Raw genomic sequence first — 20,030 nt, 5'->3', positions numbered from 1 at the left:
GCATTTCCCCAATCATAATTTAGGTCACCCAGGATAATAACTTCTGATTTAGTAAAATAAGACAACAAACTGGTTACCTTCTCGAGTACACAAAGGTTAGCCCGAGGGAGGATGGTAAGACCCCTATAAAACTTATGGATACATTTTTCCCAAAACAGAGGCTTAAAGATAGTAGCAAAAAACATTTTTGGCAATGAAAATGGATTTCAGTAAAGTTTTTAAGAAGAATGGCCTTTACACCACCTCTACCCTGTCTATCAGATCTGAACACATAACCTTCAATATTAATATCAGAGTTCAGAATTTCCCCAGAGATCCAAGTTTCAGTCAATATCAGAATTTCCGGATGGATCTGCATAGTGATGTAATCCAGTTCAGATGCATCAACCAATCAAAAGTCCTCTACAATGTTTTAAGTCACAAGGAGTCTCCAACTCAAACAAGCTACATCCAATAGGCGGTTGCAGGTCCTGTCTGATGATTGATGTTGATATATAGTGCATTCGGAAAGTATTCACAACCCTTGACTTTTTTCCACAATTTGTTAGATTACAGACATTCTAAAATTGATAAAATATTTGTTTTTCCCTCATCAATCTACACACAATACCCCATAATTACAAAGCGGAAATTAAAAACATTTACATAAGTGCTCAGACCCTTTACTATGAGACTCGAAATTGAGCTCAGGTGCATCCCGTTTCCATTGATCATCCTTGATTGGAGTCGACCTGTGGGAAATTCAATTGATTGGACATGATTTGGAAAGACACACACCTGTCTATGTAACATCCCAAAGTTAACAGTACATGACAGAGCAAAAACAAAGCCATGAGGTTGAAGGAATTGTATGTAGAGCTCCAAGACAGGATTGTGTCGAGACACAGATCTCAGGAAGCGTACCAAACAATTTCTGCAGCATTGAAGGTCCCCAAGAACACAGTGGCCTACATCATTCTTAAATAGAAGAAGTTTGGAACCACCAAGACTCTTCCTAGAGCCGACTTTCCGGACAAATTGAGCAATCGGGGGAGAAGGGCTTTGGTCAGGGAGGTGACCAAGAACCCGGTGGTCACTTTGACAGAGCTCCAGAGTTCCTCTGTGGAGATGGGAGAACCTTTCAGAAGGACAACCATCTCTGCAGCACTCCACCAATCAGGCCTTTATGGTAGAGTGGCCAAATGGAAACCACTCCTCAGTAAAAGGCACATGACAGACGGCTTGATATTTGCCAAAAGGCACCTAAAGGACTCTCAGACCATGAGAAACAAGATCCTCTGGTCTGATGAAACCAATATTGAACTTTGGCCTGAATGCCAAGTTTCGTCCGGAGGAAACCTGGAACCATCCCTACGCAGCGACGCTCTGCATCCAACCTGACAGAGCTTAAGAGAATCTGGAGAGAAGAATGGGAGAAACTCCCCAAAAACAGATGTGCCAAGCTTGTAGCATCATATTGAAGAAGACTCAAGGCTTTAATCGCTACCAAAGGTGTGTCACGCTCGTCATACGAACTGGAAGCATACTCGGACCAACGTGCAGTGTGATCTGGGTTCCACATCTTTATTAGTGAACGCACAAAACAATAAACAGCAAACGAAATGTGAAGTCAAATGCAGTGCTCACAGGCAACTACACACAAACAACTAACCGTAACATCAGATGTGCTACATGCACTAACTCAAAACAAGATCCCAAAAAACACAGTGGGGAAATGGCTGCCTAAATATGATCCCCAATCAGAGACAACAATAAACAGCTGCCTCTGATTGGGAACCATACCAGGCCAACATAGAAATAAAACACATTAGATCACCCACCCTAGTCACACCCCGACCTAACCAATATAGAGAATAAAAAGGCTCTCTATGGTCAGGGCGTGACAAGGTGATTCAACAAAGTACTTTGTACAGGGATTGAAAACTTATGTAAATGTGATATTTCTGTTTTTTAGTTGTAATACATTTGCAAAAATGTGAAAGAACACAGTTTTGCTTTGTCATTATGGGGTATTGTGTGTAGATCATGTGGGAATTGTTTTAAAATCCATTTTAGAATAAGGCTGTAATGTAACAAAATTACACTCGTTTCAGGAAACTAGGTGTATGTCGCGTGTCACTACTTCACAGGTGTCATGTCCTGACCAGCAGATGGAGCTAGTGTTTTAGTTTTGGGGTCAGGACGTGGCAGGTTTGTGTTTGTTAAATGTTGGTTTGATGATTGGGACTTCCAATTGAAGGCAGGTGTGTATAGTTGCCTTTAATTGGAAGTCCTATATAGGTGTGTGTGTTTGTCTTTGGGGTTGTGGGGAATTGTTTTGCACTGTGGTTTTTAAGCCTGCGAACTGTTACTGTTGCTGTCGTGGTTTTTTGTTTTCCGGTGGATGCTTTACTCCTTTTGTTGGGGAAATAAAATATGAGTATCCACACTTCCGCTGCGCCTTGGTCCTCCATTACAGACGACAACCGTGACAACAGGAGAGCCGTTTGAACTTAAACTTTATATTTTTATCAAAGTGTTTTTTTGGGGGGGAAATGCCTTCTCAAACATGTAAATACAAATAAAACATTAAAATTATGAGCCTCGTTGGTTAAGCCACAGAAAAAGTCAGCAACCTTCCCGCTACCAATGATTGGCTGAGATAATGAGTGGGCTGGACATGCCGCGAGACGAGTTTGGATTGGTCTGCCATATAGCACAAGTCAATTTGGCCTGGTCAGTTCCTCTCTAACGCTGCTTTCTTTAATGTATCGCATTGTAAAACTTAACAAAAGCCTCAACTATGCAAGTATCCATTTCAATAGAACGTCACTGCAACAACTGTTTCAGAGCACTCTTGTCTGAGTGTGCCAGAGCGCAGAATAACTGATGAATTTATGAACGCTCAACACTGGTTGAATATGGCCGGTGTCAGTAAATGTCAGCAAAAAAAGCGTAATTAAATTTCTGCCAGCAGCACAGTTACAGTCACCAACTCTCTGGACAACATGATAACAGTCTAACCAGCTCTGCTAGGGTGAGTAAAATGGTCAGAGTTTGGGTGGGGGTTAAAGCTTAAGGTGATTCTTATGGCATTGCACACGGTCAGTGTGAACCAGACTGACTTGATGCCAAGCAAGCTGTACAAACAAAACGGAAACGATACAGGACGTCTTATTTAATGAACGGGGTTGCAGTCTGTAGTGAAGTGTTCATCCATGTATACAGGTAAGTCTAGCTACAGTTTCACATATTATACATTTCTAATTTTGTCAGAATGTTGTTTTCATTGCAAGTTAAAGCTTGCTGTTAGCTAGCTAGCTAACGGTAGATGGCTGGCTCCCTAGCTAAAATTACATGTATGATCTGTGTAGTAATATTATCTCAGAATGCCATTTTGCATTGCTAGTTATAGCCTAATGTTAGCTTGCTAACTAGCTAACATTGAACCTATTCGGGTAACTTTAGCTAGCTATGCCAATCGGTTTGTATTGCTAGTACTCTATGGATTGGGATTATGATTCATTGTTTAGCTAGCTAGCTACATGTCTAAACAAAATACCAAGTTAAAGTGTACTGTTTAGCTAGCTAGCTACATGTCTAAACAAAAGACTCCAAGTTAAAGCGTACTGTTAGCTAGCTAGCTACATGTCTAAACAAAAGACCCCAAGTTAAAGCGTACTGTTTAGCTAGCTAGCTACATGTCTAAACAAAAGACCAAGTTAAAGCGTACTGTTAGCTAGCTAGCTACATGTCTAAACAAAAGACTCCACTTCACCAGATGATGACATGACCTATCAAGTTAGCCAGGTGTGTCTGACTGTGATTACGGCTATCCATTCTATAATAATGGAATTTGTCTTTCAGCATCAGTAGAACACACCTGACTCTCCTCAACCAGTCAATACAAGGAGAATGGTCTAATGTCTCCCATCATAAAGACAGGTGGCCCAAGCAAGCACAGGTTACACCTGAAGCATGAGGACTTGCAGCGAGTGGTGAACTTCATCAACAACCACGCAGAGGATAATGCAATAGTATTACCAGGACATCACCCAGGACACAAACACTTTGCCTGAGATTGCTGGTGTGGTGAAGGACATCACTGTGACAGGGGTCAACATCCCACAGCTGGTTGGACTGGAGGATGGTACGGTGCTGGTGGAAAGTTAATCCCTGTTTTACAGTTTCGATGTTCTGGAGCCTGGTGTTGTTGTCGCCAAGGAACGTTCGGACTGTCGGGACCAGGTTTCAGCTGCTGCGCAAAGCTAGCATCCTTCTTCCCATAGATGGTCTGGCTGTACAAGCATCACCTGGACTGGAGACAGCTAGACAAACTTACCTTTTTGAGAAGATCAGGGAGTTTTGTTACAAAGAGGCTATGGACATCACATGCCCTGCACCAAAGTCAAGGGCAGGACAGAAACAGGCTCTCCGAATATAGATTATCTTGTTCATGCGTGGTTCAGACGGACCAGTCATCAGCACTATCTGCAGTGCCTCTATTCACATGATTCTCTCCTAACACACACACCATACGTTGCTGCTACTCTTTGTTATCCTGCTGCTCAGCTACTTTACCCCTGATTGTTTGAATACAACTACCTCATCTATCACTATTGTTATTGATATTGTTCTTGTACATACTGTAAATTATTTTATTTATATTGACACAATCTATTTCTGATATTGCTACTATGCAAGTAACCATTTGGCTGTCCTGTTTACACCTTCTGTAGAGACCCATCAACTTGACAAGATGTGGCTGGGAGTTATAGCATTTCTTTCACATGACCCATCAACCCCCAAGCCATAAGACTCTTGAACAGTTAATCAAATGCCTACCCGGACTATTTGCATTGTCCCCACCGCACCCTCCATTTTTACGCTGCTGCTACTCTCTGTTTATTACCCACGCATAGTCACTTTACAACTACCTACATGTACATATTACCTCAATTACCTCGACTAACCGGTGCACCTACACATTGACTCTGTACTGGTACCCCCCTGTATATAGCCTCCACACTGACTCTGTACTGGTACCCCCTGAATATAGCCTCCACATTGACTCTGTACTGGTACCCCCTGTATATAGCCTCCACATTGACTCTGTACTGGTACCCCCTGTATATAGCCTCCACATTGACTCTGTACTGGTACCCCTATATATAGCCTCCCCATTGACTCTGTACTGGTACCCCCTGTATATAGCCTCCACATTGACTCTGTACCGGTACCCCCTGTATATGGTCTCCACATTGACTCTGTACTGGTACCCCCTGTATATAGCCTCCACATTGACTCTGTACTGGTACCCCCTGTATATAGCCTCCACACTGACCCTGTACCGTAACATCCTGTATATAGCCTCACTACTGTTATTTATTGTTGCTCCTTAATTATTTGTTATATCTTTTTTTCTTTCTTAAAACTGAATTGTTAGTTAAGGGCTTTAACTGTAAGTTGAATTCTTGTTGTATTCGGCACATGGGACAAATAACATTTGATTTGAATTTAGACAAGTGTGTCTGTGTAAGCGTCATCTAATATTTATACAATATTTTTATCTGGACACTTTCTGTTTACCTGGAATTTTTCCTTATTGGAAAAAGTCAAAGGGTCTGAAGACTTTCCAAATAAACTGTAACACTTTTTCAACCTTGTCGAGTAAAATGTTAACTGTTACTTTCTACTAGTTTTTTGTTCATGTTAAATTCATTTCTTCTCAGTTTTGTGTTTTGTTAATTTCACTTGCTTTGGCATTATAAACATATGTTTGCCATGCCAATATATTCCCTCTAAATTTAATTGATTTGAATTGAAAGAGAGAAGAGCCTAAGAGAGAGAAAGAAAGGAGAAGACAGAGGGAGAGAGGTAGAGGAGAGGGGAGGGGTGAGAAGGATGCTTCTTCACCCAAGCGTTCCCTCCTCAAGGACAGAAGGTCGAGGAGAGACTAATGCTTGGTGGCAGCTCAGTCAACTGGTGAATTCATATAGGCAAACAGCACAGCGCAGCACAGCAGTAATAAGGAGAACTCCAGACAGCCAAGCATCCAGCCAGCGGACTTGTAACCCCACTCAGACTGAACTCTGGAGTCTGATGTGGTCTCTTCATGCAACATGCACATGTAAGGCTGAGAGTTTATGAAGGGGGGGGGTATACCATCCTGTGTGTCCTCGTGCAGAACATGTAGGTATGAGAGATAACAGTCCTGTGGGTTCTCGTGCAGAACATGTAGGTATGAGAGATAACAGTCCTGTGGGTTCTCGTGCAGCACGTGTAGGTATGAGAGATAACAGTCCTGTGTGTCCTCGTGCAGCACGTGTAGGTATGAGAGATAACAGTCCTGTGGGTTCTCGTGCAGCACGTGTAGGTATGAGAGATAACAGTCCTGTGTGTCCTCGTGCAGCACGTGTAGGTATGAGAGATAACAGTCCTGTGGGTCCTCGTGCAGCACGTGTAGGTATGAGAGATAATTAACAGGGGGTCACTGAATCCATATAAGAAACACTCTGGGGAAACACTTTGGGAAAAGTCAAATCAAGTAAAAATCAAATCACATTTTATTGGTCACATACACGTGATTAGCAGATGTTATTGAGGGTGTAGCGAAATGTTTGTGCTTCTAGCTCCGACAGCGCAGAAATATCTATACAGAAATCTAAGTAGGAACGAATTAAGAAAATATACATATGGACGAGCGATGTCAGAGAGGAACGGACTAAGATACAGTAGAATAGTATAGAAAAAGCCAGCACCAAGAGGGTCAACTGCCTTTTCAGGATAGGCCTACTACAAATGAAATAGAACTCCTGCCAGCACCACGGAATGCGCCCAGCAGAGAACCGTGCTGAGATCCCCTGCTGTGGGTCTGGACTCTGGAGTAAGTGTTTTCTTCCATTGCAACAGGGGGTCACTGTCTCTGATGTTATCAGGATCAAGGACAGACCTTGGGTTTAATCTTATAACAAGACCACCAGGCTGGAGTCGATATGATTCTTTTTTTTTACAAAGTAAAAGGAGCTTAGGTTATCTCTGGAAGTACTGTATTGTAGTCATTGGGTGGTAACAGTGAAATCGGCTTCATTGTCTCCATGTAATGAGATTGTTGAGTGAAAAAAAGCATGAGCTGAAAGAAAGAAAGAAAGTTGCACACTACAGTATATATATACTCCCAACTATTTCATGGGTTAAGAGAAAATATATATTTTGAAAGTACAGTGTATTGACCACAGCCATATGCAGGAGTTATTTGTATCAGTTTACTTTCCCTGCCAAAAGGTTGCAAGTAACATTATGCACCAATGCTCTTGTGGCATGAAATGTGCCCTTTCTCTCCTGTGAAATTAGCTAAATGTCAGTTCTGGTCTCTCCTCCCTCATACTTTCCTGAAGGCATACAGTCCTGAAGGCATAGAGTCCTGAAGGAAGAGAGTCCTGAAAGAAGAGAGTCCTGAAGGAAGAGAGTCCTGAAGGAAGAGAGTCCTGAAAGAAGAGAGTCCTGAAAGAAGAGAGTCCTGAAGGAAGAGAGTCCTGAAGGAAGAGAGTCCTGAAGGAAGAGAGTCCTGAAGGAAGAGAGTCCTGAAAGAAGAGAGTCCTGAAAGAAGAGAGTCCTGAAAGAAGAGAGTCCTGAAGGAAGAGAGTCCTGAAAGAAGAGAGTCCTGAAGGAAGAGAGTCCTGAAGGAAGAGAGTCCTGAAAGAAGAGAGTCCTGAAGGAAGAGAGTCCTGTAGTCAAAAGCTAGATCACTACACTCTCACTCTGGGATACTTCACGGTGACACTACCTGTGTGTGTGTGTGTGTGTGTGTGTGTGTGTGTGTGTGTGTGTGTGTGTGTGTGTGTGTGTGTGTGTGTGTGTGTGTGTGTCTACCTGAGGCAGAAACAGAGGACTGTGTTCCCTGAGTTTCACTGGGCATCACGTCCTGAGGTAAGGAGAAAATAACCTCACCAACATCCCAAAAACTAAATAAAGATAACATCTTGTCTTTCCCTCGGAGGCTGGCTGCTGAGGGTGTAAGTTACGAGGGGTTTCCCACACTCAAGACTCCTACACAACGGCCGTGTCGCAAATGGAACCCTATACCTTATGTTGTGTACTACTAGTAGTGCACTATTTAGGGGATAATATGCCATTTGGGAAACATACACTGCCCACACAAGGTGCCTGTCCACATTACTCTTCTGTTCTTGATGCCAGGGTGTAACAGCACCCTGAGGTAGTACCCTTTACCCTTGTCTGACTGGCAGACACAGCCCCATTTCACACTCACACACACACACACACACACGGACACACACACACGGACTCACACAGACACACACACACACCTCAACAATGTCAGCAGCAGGCTTTGTGCTAGACAGACAGACAAAAGGACTGGTCTGGCATGTGTGGTGTGTAAAAATACTACTTTTCATTTTATACCTCTGAATAGTAAAACTAATATAAAACTCTGAATAGTAATACTAATAAAAAAGTCAGAATATTATTAATACTGTAAATACTCTGAATACTAATACTGTAAAAACTCTGAATAGTAATACAAATATAAAAACTCTGAATAGTAATACTTATATAAAACTCTGAATAGTAATAGTAATATAAAAACTCTGAATAGTAATACTAATGTAAAAACTCTGAATAGTAATACTAATATGTCATAGTCCGTGTATGTAGGTGGCAGGGAAGTCAGGCGCAGGAGAAAACAGAGTGGTTTAAAAAATGGAATATTTATTTCCAAAAACCAACGTAGCAAATAATCCGAGTAAAACAATAACCCGTCGCACACCGAATTAGAAACAACACGTACATAACAAACAAACAATCACCGACAGAGAAATGAGGGGAATCAGAGGGTTAAATACACAACATATAATTACTGGGATATGAAACAGGTGTGTAAAGAGACCAGACAAAACCAATGGAAAATGAAAAACTGATCAATGGTGGCTAGAAGGCCGGTGACGTCGACCGCCGAACACCACCCGAACAAGGAGGGGCATCAACTTCAGTAGAAGTCGTGACATAATATAACAACTCTGAATAGTAATACTAATATAAATCTCTGAATAGTAATACTAATATAAAACTCTGAATAGTAATACAAATGTAAAAACTCTGAATAGTAATACTAATTTAAAACTGAATAGTAATACTAATATAAAAACTCTGAATATTATTAATACTGTAAATACTCTGAATAGTATTACTGATATAAATACTATGTTAGTGTAGTAGAGTGATGTTGTTCCCCTAGATTATGTACCAAGTTGCACGCAAGGACAGTTCAAGTAGGCCAGGTCAAGAGGGGATGTTAATAAGTTAATAACAATAATAATAATTCAATGTGTTTTCTTTATTTAATTACAGCAGCATAGTTAATGTTATTTTTCGGTGTACAAACATTTTTTGATATCTATATTGTAAATACACCTAATTGTAAAAGTTTGTATATTTTGGTTTGGTCCATCGCGGGTTATCCGTACTTATGGACCCTGTTATCCTTCTCTTTTGCCAGACCTTCAGCTAGCAAGGTATGTTGTCCTTGGCACCGTAATTTGACAATATAAAACTGTGGTAAAGTTACATAAAGTGCTGTTACGCAATTATAGGTTTTGTTACAATGTGAACAATTATAAAGATTTATGTTAACAACTTTCACCAAGCTCGCTAATTAGGGTACCTATTGTAACTCGGGAGTATTTGGGACCGTGTTTGAGTGAGTTGCTATGTGCTCACGCAGGTGCCCGAGAGCTGTGACTGCACCGAGGGCTAACATATTGTGTGTTGTCTCTTCGTGTGCAGGTAGAATAAACATGATTCAACCATCATAATTCCAGTTGTGGCAGTGTCCTAATTAAAAGTACACAACGCAGAACGAACCACGCTACATTAGCAATAATAATATCAATACTCTGTTAGGAATAATAATATCAATACTCTGTTAGTAATAATAATACCAATACTCTGAATAGTATTACTAATATAAATACTCTGTTAGTAATAATAATATCAATACTATGTTAGCAATAATAAATATCAATAATGTGTTAGTAATACTAATTGCAATACTCTGTCTGTAATAATAATATCAATACTCCATTAGTAATACTAATATCAATAATCTGAATAGTAATAATAGTATCAATACTCCGAACAGTAATACCAATATCAATACTACGGTAGTAATACTAATATAAATACTCTGAACAGTAATACTAATATCAATACTATGTTAGTAATACTAATATCAATACTCTGAATAGGAATACTAATATCAATACTATGTTAGTAATAATAGTATCAACACTCTGAACAGTAATACTAATATCGATACTCTGAAAAGTAATAATAATATCAATACTCTGTTAGTAATACTAATAGCAATACTCTGAATAGTAATACTAATATCAATACTCTGAACCGTAATAATAATATCAATACGCTGAGTAGTAATGATAATTTCAATACTCTAAATAGTAATACTAATATCAATACTCTGTTAGTTATACCGATATCAATACTCTGAATAGTAATACTACTAGCAATACTCCGAATATTATTAATAATATCAATACTCTGAATAGTAATACTAATATCAATACTCTGAATAGTAATTCTAATATCAATACTCTGTTAGTAATACTAATATCAATACTCTGAATAGTAATAATAATATCAATACTATGTTAGTAATAATAATATCAATACCTTGAATAGTATTACTAATATAACTACTATGTTAGCAAAAATAAATATCAATAATGTTAAAAATAAATATCAATTACTATGTTAGTAATACTAATATCGATACTCTGAATGGTAATACTGATATCAATACTCTGTTAGTAATACTAATATCAATACACTGTTAGTAATACTAATATCACTACTCTGAATAGTGATACTAATATCAATACTCTGAATAGTAATACTAATATCAATACTCTGTTAGTAATACTAATATCAATACTCTGAATAGTAATACTAATATCAATACTCTGTTAGTAATACTAATATCAATACTCTGTTAGTAATACTAATATCAATACTATGTTAGTAATACTAATATCAATACTCTGAATGGTAATACTGATATCAATACTCTGAATAGTAATACTAATATCAATACACTGTTAGTAATACTAATATCACTACTCTGAATAGTGATACTAATATCAATACTCTGAATAGTAATACTAATACCAATACTCTGTTAGTAATACTAATATCAATACTATGAATAGTAATACTATTATCAATACTCTGAATAGTAATACTAATATCAATACTCTGTTAGTAATAATGGTACACTGTACAAACATATATTCTTTCTGATTTTTCCAACTTTCTGATTTTTCCAACCAATTTGTTTACATCCCTGTCAGTGAGCATTTCTCCTTTGCTGATTGAACAGCACAATCATTACGCAGGTGCACCTTGTGCTGGGGACAATAAAAGGTCACTCTAAAATGTGCGGTTGTCGTCACACAACACAATGACACAGATGCCTCAAGTTTTGAAGGAGCAGTGCAATTGGCATTCTGACTGCAGGAATGTCCACAAGCTCTGTTACCAGAGCATTTTTATGTTAATTTCTATACCATAAGCTACCACCCACATCGTTGTAGAAATGTTTGCAGCACGTACAACTGGCCTCACAAACGCTGACCACGTGTAACCACACCAGCCCAGGATCTCCAGATCTGGCTTCTTCACCTGCGGGATCGTCTGAGACCAGTCACCTGGACAGCTGAAGAAACTGAGAAGTATTTCTGTCTGTAATGAAGCCCTTCTTGTTGGGGAAAAAAAATGTAATTCTGATTGGCTAGCCTTGCTCCCCAGTGGGTGGGCCTGGCTCCCAAGTGGCTGCACCCCTACCCAGTCATGTGAAATCCATAGATTAGGGCCTAATGAATGTATTTCAATTGATTGATTTCCTTATATGAACTGTAACTCATTGAAATTGTTGCATGTTGCATTTATATTTTTAGTCAGTATAGATATAAATATATGAATAATTTATTATTTCAAATGTAAAAGAAAATTAGCTTCAACATGTATACTTCTCTGAAATGGATGTACTTTACTCATACAAATGGCAAAAACAGACCTTGAAGTTACAAGGCACACTCTACTAAATAATAAACCACAGACTCTTATATTCTCATCATGACATGAAGTTATACTGTCATCATGACATGTGAACTTATACTGTCATCATGACATATGAAGTTATACTGTCATCATGACATATGAAGTTATACTGTTATCATGACATATGCAGAGTGGAGCAGTGGGACTGGGACTGCATTAGCATCAAGCCCTCAGAACAACACGAAGACGCTGAATTAATGGGATGTGCTGCTGCTGCTGCTGCTAACATGGTACCCAGTTACAATGAAACAACTGATTTAGACTGACGAATGAGAGGAGCAGGAAAGTACTACACAGAAAACTGCTTCCTGAAATCGAGGGGAAAACATCACAGTGATAACACTGTAAACACAGGGCATTGGTATAGTGATGGAATGGGCTTGTGTTCTGCTGCTGCTGCCAACATGTGGAGACATTAGCTGGGTAATGAACCTGCAAACAGCTGTGTATCTGTAGGGATGAGTTCATATCAATGAGTTTTTTTTATCAGTGAAACAATAACGAAAAAAAGGGAAATGTTTCTCTGTATATCTCTGGGGTGCATAGGGATACGCTGGATGACAACTGATGATTTCCCATTGGAAATGTAATGTTCCCATAACCCCATGACTATTGCAACCCCTATAGGCCTATGTGCAGGCTTAATGCCCATATTGATACGCTGGCTGACAAGCAATGCTTTCCCATTAAAATGTAAATGTTATTCCCATGTCGGTATTCCCATGTCTGTATTCCCATGTCTGTATTCCCATGTCCAGGTCTGTGTATTCCCATGTCTGTATTCCCATGTCTAGGTCTGTGTATTCCCATGTCTGTATTCCCATGTCCAGGTCTGTGTATTCCCATGTCTGTATTCCCATGTCTAGGTCTGTGTATTCCCATGTCTGTATTCCCATGTCTGTATTCCCATGTCTGTATTCCCATGTTTGTATTCCCATGTCCAGGTCTGTGTATTCCCATGTCTGTATTCCCATGTCTAGGTCTGTGTATTCCCATGTCTGTATTCCCATGTCTGTATTCCCGTGTCCAGGTCTGTGTATTCCCATGTTTGTATTCCCATGTTTGTATTCCCATGTCTGTATTCCCATGTCTGTATTCCCATGTCTGTATTCCCATGTCCAGGTCTGTGTATTCCCATGTTTGTATTCCCATGTCTGTATTCCCATGTCTGCATTCCCATGTCCAGGTCTGTGTATTCCCATGTCTGTATTCCCATGTCTGTATTCCCATGTCTGTATTCCCATGTTTGTATTCCCATGTCTAGGCCTGTGTATTCCCATGTCTGTATTCCCATGTCTGTATTCCCATGTCCAGGTCTGTGTATTCCCATGTCTTTATTCCCATGTCTGTATTCCCATATCTAGGTCTGTGTATTCCCATGTCTGTATTCCCATGTTTGTATTCCCATATCTAGGTCTGTGTATTCCCATATCTAGGTCTGTGTATTCCCATGTCTAGGTCTGTGTATTCCCATGTCTGCATTCCCATGTTTGTATTCCCATGTCCAGGTCTGTGTATTCCCATGTCTAGGTCTGTGTATTACCATGTCTGTATTCCCATGTTTGTATTCCCATGTCTGTATTCCCATGTCTGTATTCTCATGTCTGTATTCTCATGTCTGTATTCCCATGTCTCTATTCCCATGTCTGTATTCCCATGTCTGTATTCCCATGTCCAGGTCTGTGTATTCCCATGTTTGTATTCCCATGTCCAGGTCTGTGTATTCCCATGTCTAGGTCTGTGTATTACCATGTCTGTATTCCCATGTCTGTATTCCCATGTCCAGGTCTGTGTATTCCCATGTGTGTATTCCCATGTCTGTATTCCCATGTCTGTATTCCCATGTCCAGGTCTGTGTATTCCCAAGTGTGTATTCCCATGTCTGTATTCCCATGTCTGTATTCCCATGTCCAGGTTTGTGTATTCCCATGTGTGTATTCCCATGGCTGTATTCCCATGTCTGTATTCCCATGTCCAGGTCTGTGTATTCCCATGTCTGTATTCCCATGTCTGTATTCCCATGTCCAGGTCTGTGTATTCCCATGTCTGTATTCCCATGTTTGTATTCCTATGTCTGTATTCCCATGTCTGTATTCCCATGTCCAGGTCTGTGTATTCCCATGTCTAGGTCTGTGTATTACCATGTCTGTATTCCCATGTTTGTATTCCCATGTCTGTATTCCCATGTCTGTATTCTCATGTCTGTATTCCCATGTCTGTATTCCCATGTCTGTATTCCCATGTCCAGGTCTGTGTATTCCCATGTTTGTATTCCCATGTCCAGGTCTGTGTATTCCCATGTCTAGGTCTGTGTATTACCATGTCTGTATTCCCATGTTTGTATTCCTATGTCTGTATTCCCATGTCTGTATTCCCATGTGTGTATTCCCATGTCTGTATTCCCATGTCTGTATTCCCATGTCCAGGTCTGTGTATTCCCATGTCTGTATTCCCATGTCTGTATTCCCATGTCTGTATTCCCATGTCTGTATTCCCATGTCTGTATTCCCATGTCTGTATTCCCATGTCTGTATTCCCATGTCTGTATTCCCATGTCTGTATTCCCATGTCTGTATTCCCATGTCCAGGTCTGTGTATTCCCATGTCTGTATTCCCATGTCTGTATTCCCATGTCTGTATTCCCATGGCTGTATTCCCATGTCTGTATTCCCATGTCCAGGTCTGTGTGTGTAAATCTGGTGATGTGTCTATGTACTTTTATTTTAACAGGGAGTCTCATTGAGACTAAGGTCTCTTTTGTAAGGGAGCCCTGCATCTTACAATTGCAATATCAATTCCGCGTTGGAAATTCACCACAATATAAAACTACAAAGAGAATATAAAACTGGTGTGTACTAATTGATCGGGGATGTTGATTGGCTCCTTTAATAATATGAAGGTGGGGGAAACAACCCTATTGACCTGCAGAAATATGCCATTTGTGATTGATATGAACAGAACAGCGATTGGTTCAGGTAGGCAGGCCTTAACTATGGTCTCTCTATCGTGGCAGTTTCAAAATTGAAAATGCGCAGAACTCTGAATGGCCGGGATGTTGGGTGTATTCAGTGAAATGAATACGGAACGTTTTGCCCTAGTGAACACGGCCAAAATACGAGAGCAGAGGAGCACAGCGGTGCTGTGATGGTACAGAGCTGTCCATTCAGCACAGTGCCATATGAATGTCCCACAACACTGTGCCTTACTAGCCACACAGTCAGAATATGAGAGCAGTAGAGCGGTGCTGTAGAAGGAGGGACCAGCCCTTTCAACACCAAGCCCTGCTGAAGCCCTGTGGAGGCTAGTGGTGCTGGAAAAGGAGGGAGCTGTCCTTTCAGCACCAAGCCCTGTGGATGCTAGTGGTGCTGGAAAAGGAGGGAGCTGTCCTTTCAGCACCAAGCCCTGTGGATGCTAGTGGTACTGGAAAAGGAGGGAGCTGTCCTTTCAGCACCAAGCCCTGTGGATGCTAGTGGTGCTGGAAAAGGAGGGAGCTGTCCTTTCAGCACCAAGCCCTGTGGATGCTAGTGGTGCTGGAAAAGGAGGGAGCTGTCCTTTCAGCACCAAGCCCTGTGGATGCTAGTGGTGCTGGAAAAGGAGGGAGCTGTCCTTTTAGCACCAAGCCCTGTGGATGCTAGTGGTGCTGGAAAAGGAGGGAGCTGTCCTTTCAGCACCAAGCCCTGTGGATGCTCGTGGTGCTGGAAAAGGAGGGACCTGCCCTTTCAGCACCAAGCCCTGTGGATGCTCGTGGTGTTGGAAAAGGAGGGAGCTGTCCTTTCAGCACAACACGCTGCTGCTAAACCACTGTTGCTGCAACCAGATGTGTTCTAACAGTATAGATATCGATTTGAGAAATGAGCTGACAGCCACTTCAAACAAACAACTTTAATAAACCTGAACTTGGTGTCTCCAAAGCATTTTGTTTTCACTATTTGCATATATATATATATATATATATATATTTGTTTTTACATTTATTTAACCTGTTACATCTAGGGGGCAGTAATTTCACGGCTGGATAAAAAACGTACCCGATTTAATCTGATTATTAGTCCTGCCCAGAAACTGGAATATGCATATAATTATTAGCTTTGGAGAGAAAACACTCCAAAGTTTCTGAAACTGTTTGAATGGTGTCTGTGAGTATAACAGAACTCCTATGGCAGGCAAAAACCTGAGATGCTTCTGTTCAGGAAGTACCCTGTCTGAACATTTCTTGCCCTTCTTTATTATCTCTGTCGTTTACAAAGGATCTCTGCTCTTACGTGACAATTCTCACGTCAACAATGGAGTCTCACAGCCCGGGAAAAACAGGAATGATGTCATTCAAAGCCCTGGCTGAAGCACACGAGAGCAAATGCTGAGTGGTCAGTCAATGGACTAAGCCTTAGGCGCGTGACACGCCCCGCCCCCGGCTTTTGGTTTTTTCCTCAGTTTACAGACAGGCAGATTCCCGGTCGGAATATTATCGCTTCTCTACGAGATAAATTGCATAAATATTGGTTTTAAACAGCGGTTGACATGCTTCGAAGTACGGTAATGGAATATTTCGAAATTTTTTGTCATATTTTGCGTCATGCTCGTGGCCGAGATTTAGCGTTGGGATAGTGTCTAGAACGCACGAACAAAACGTCGCTGTTTGGATATAACGATGGATTATTTGGGACCAAACCTACATTTGTTATTGAAGTAGAAGTCCTGGCAGTGTATTCTGATGAAGAACAAGCAAGGTAAGAACATTTTTCTTATAGGAAATGTGATTTTGGTGAAGGCTACACTGGGTGGGTGTCTAAATAGCTAGCCCTGTAACGCCGGGCTATGTACTTACATTATTGCAAAATGTGCTTCATCCGAAAAGCTATTTTAAAATCGGACATATCGAGTGCATAGAGGAGTTCTGTATCTATAATTCTTAAAATAATTGTTATGCTTTTTGTGAACGTTTATCGTGAGTAATTTAGTAAAATCACCGGAAGTGTTCGGTGGGAATGCTAGTTCTGAACGTCACATGCTAATGTAAAAAGCTGGTTTTTGATATAAATATGAACTTGATTGAACAGACATGCATGTATTGTATAACACAATGTCCTAGGTGTGTCATCTGATGAAGATCATCAAAGGTTAGTGCTGCATTTAGATATGGTTTGGGTTTATGTGACATGATATGCTAGCTTGAAAAATGGCTGTGTGATTATTCCGCCCCGCCCATCATTGGATATTGGAGCAGACGTTCCGCTAGCGGAACGTGTAGATGTAAGAAGTTAACCAGGAAAAGCCCATTGAGACCCAGAGTCTCTCTTTCAAGGGATTTGTGGCCAAGAAGGCATCAACAGTCAATACATTACAGAACTAAAACATACAATACAACATGATCCAGCCGAAAAAGAAAAAAAAAGAAGCATTTACACTCCTCTGTTACAGAGTCTCCCGTCAATATTTGAAATTCATTCAGTGGCACTAACATATCTAGATGAAGCATGGATTGTAGACTATTCCGTGTGTCTGGTGCACAAGAAGAGAAGGCAGTCTTGCCTAATACTGTGAATGTCCTGATGACTTTAGATAGCAGATCGGGTGTGGTATCTGCTGTTGGTGAAGGAAACCAGACTACTAGATACAAATGTTTTAAATAAATCTATCTGCATACCAGCATTACAGGGTATGTGTTTTCCCTGTGGCATCTTAAGCATGAAACAGCATCACACACGTCTCAAACCCTTGAGGGGGAGGACACATACCAGCAACAGTGCGTGGACATCAATTTCAAAAAAAGGTATGAATCTCATTTTAATTTATATCGGGTGTAAATTCTGCCCATTATGGAATCTGAAATATCTGTGAGAACACACAACATAATTCGCTCCATGTGACTTTGGTAACAGAACAGACAGCAAGTACAGAGTTCTGGTCTCTCTCTGTGTCTCTCTCTCTCTCTCTCTCTCTGTGTCTCTCTCTCTCTCTCTCTCTCTCTCTGTGTCTCTGTGTGTCTCTGTGTCTCTGTCTCTGTGTCTCTCTCTCTGTCTCTGTCTCTCTCTCTGTCTCTGTGTCTCTCTCTCTCTCTCTCTCTCTCTCTCTCATTATAACACATGATGTATGTCTGTTTTATTCTGATCACCACTCACCTGAAAGAGACGTAATATGTTCGCCACCATGATCGATACAGAACTTGCTGAAGCTCCTATCACTCCTACAACTTTCTCTGGTTTGACGAACACTGGTGGTTCCCCGTTCATACACCTCACGTCCGAAGTGTCTTTTTGTATGAGCGCCTGCACAAAAGTCAGGGACTGCTCCAGAGCATAGGTGTCCCTCGAACACGTATCGAGCACCCGGGCACCTAGGGTGATATTGGGCAAAAGCTCGTCATCACTGTTGATTTGATCCAAGGCGTACATCATAGCTTCGAGGCGGTGGATCCCGTTCTCTTTCTTGATATCCCCACACGGTTCCCCCGGGATCCCCCGGGCGTGCACGGGGAAGAGGCCACCAAGGGTCAGGTCTCCCTCCATTCTTATGGAATGTGGTGCGTAAATTTCCTGCGATGCTGTAAGGTCGAATAGAGCTTTCATCACCCACAACACTCGCCACGTAAAGTAGGGTTTGTTCAGTTGTAGAACCACACCACCATGCCTTAGCCTGGCCATGGTCTCTCTCTCTCTCTCTCTTTCTCTCCCTCTTACCTCCTCCGACTTCGATTCAGAAAAAAAAGACCAGATTCACCGAGGCACTTTTTAAAAATTATTATACTTCAATAAAATCAAGCTGATGCATCGTCCAAAGTAAGTCCATGTGTAGAAAAAAGGTGTCAGGTGAGAGAAAGGTGTGCAGATTATTCCGATATAGGCTACCGACGGGTTTACCGATGCCTTTATTCCTTCTAAATGTGCGCAGAACTGCCGAGAAGCAGAGTAATGTTCACATAGTCGCTTGTTGCTTGGACGCCCATTCCGGGTTTGAATTTGAGTCGATATTCAATAAAGAGCACCGACCATGTAGGAAGAATGTAACCGCTTCCAATCAGAACTAATTTTCTACAGAGCGTACGAGGAAGTGCCGTAGATATTCCGCCGTTGAAATCGTGAATCACCCACCAAGCTCTCACAGTGCACTGATGTCATACTTCCACAACGAATAACCTAAAACACTAATGAATAGTTTGAAAACCAAAAGGACAATCAACGAATCTTCAAGAAATAGAACATCGAAAAGTTTTTTGTTTTTTTGTTGTTGTTGTTAATTCACAAGCAGTCCGTCACAGGAGCACACAGCGTGATGATAACGGAATTACCTTCTGAATAGATCCAGCTCGGGGTAGCTGAGTCTCCCGTTTGATTCAAATGCGGCTGAATCTTTGGTGAAAGTAATCTCTTTTCCGTTGTTGGTCCCTTAGAAATGCCTCACTTGGAGGGAGAGGAGCGGAGACAATACACGTATCTCCCACTGAGCTCTAACGGAGGGAAGGATGCCGGCTCTCTCTCTCTATCTTTCTCTCTCTCTCTCGTAATCTCTCATTCTCTCCCTCTTTCTCAATTCAATTCAGAGGCTTTATTGGTATGGGAAGTGTGTTTACATTGCCAAAGCAAATGGAAAAAAATAAAACAAAAAACGACACAAAAAAAATACACTACAAAGCAAATGAATCAAATCAAAGAATCAGACATTACCAGTATACATTACATACACAAAAAAGTTTCAAGAGAATAAAGTTTAAAATATTATATTATTAGCGGTTACAAATGTAGTACAGTCTAACATTTAACAATACAGTGTCTTGACGATGTGCCAATAGTAGAATGTACATTGGTGTTTCTGACCCACTGTTTAACTGTTCTTGTGGCAGCAGGTCACACATATTGCTGCTGTTATTACACACTGGTATTTCACCTCATATATAT

General features: G+C 40.8%; 1 protein-coding gene across 1 annotated transcript in view; it reads right to left on the bottom strand.

Annotated features, from left to right (window-relative positions):
- The window catches only part of LOC115207272 (metabotropic glutamate receptor 7-like), a 361,353-nt gene extending 342,067 nt beyond the window's left edge, over window positions 1-19,286 (bottom strand). The window contains exon 1 of the mRNA XM_029774252.1: window positions 18,258-19,286. Coding sequence (XP_029630112.1) covers window positions 18,258-18,779 — 522 coding nt within the window. The 5' untranslated portion in view covers window positions 18,780-19,286. The remainder of the gene's footprint in view (window positions 1-18,257) is intronic.
- Window positions 19,287-20,030: the final 744 nt, after the last annotated feature.

The sequence above is a fragment of the Salmo trutta genome, chromosome 14 (genome assembly GCF_901001165.1).
Source record: "Salmo trutta chromosome 14, fSalTru1.1, whole genome shotgun sequence".
In the NCBI taxonomy this organism is placed as follows: Eukaryota; Metazoa; Chordata; class Actinopteri; order Salmoniformes; family Salmonidae; genus Salmo; species Salmo trutta.
Note: the sequence above shows the minus strand (reverse complement) of the source record. Positions and strands in the feature narration are given on the sequence as shown.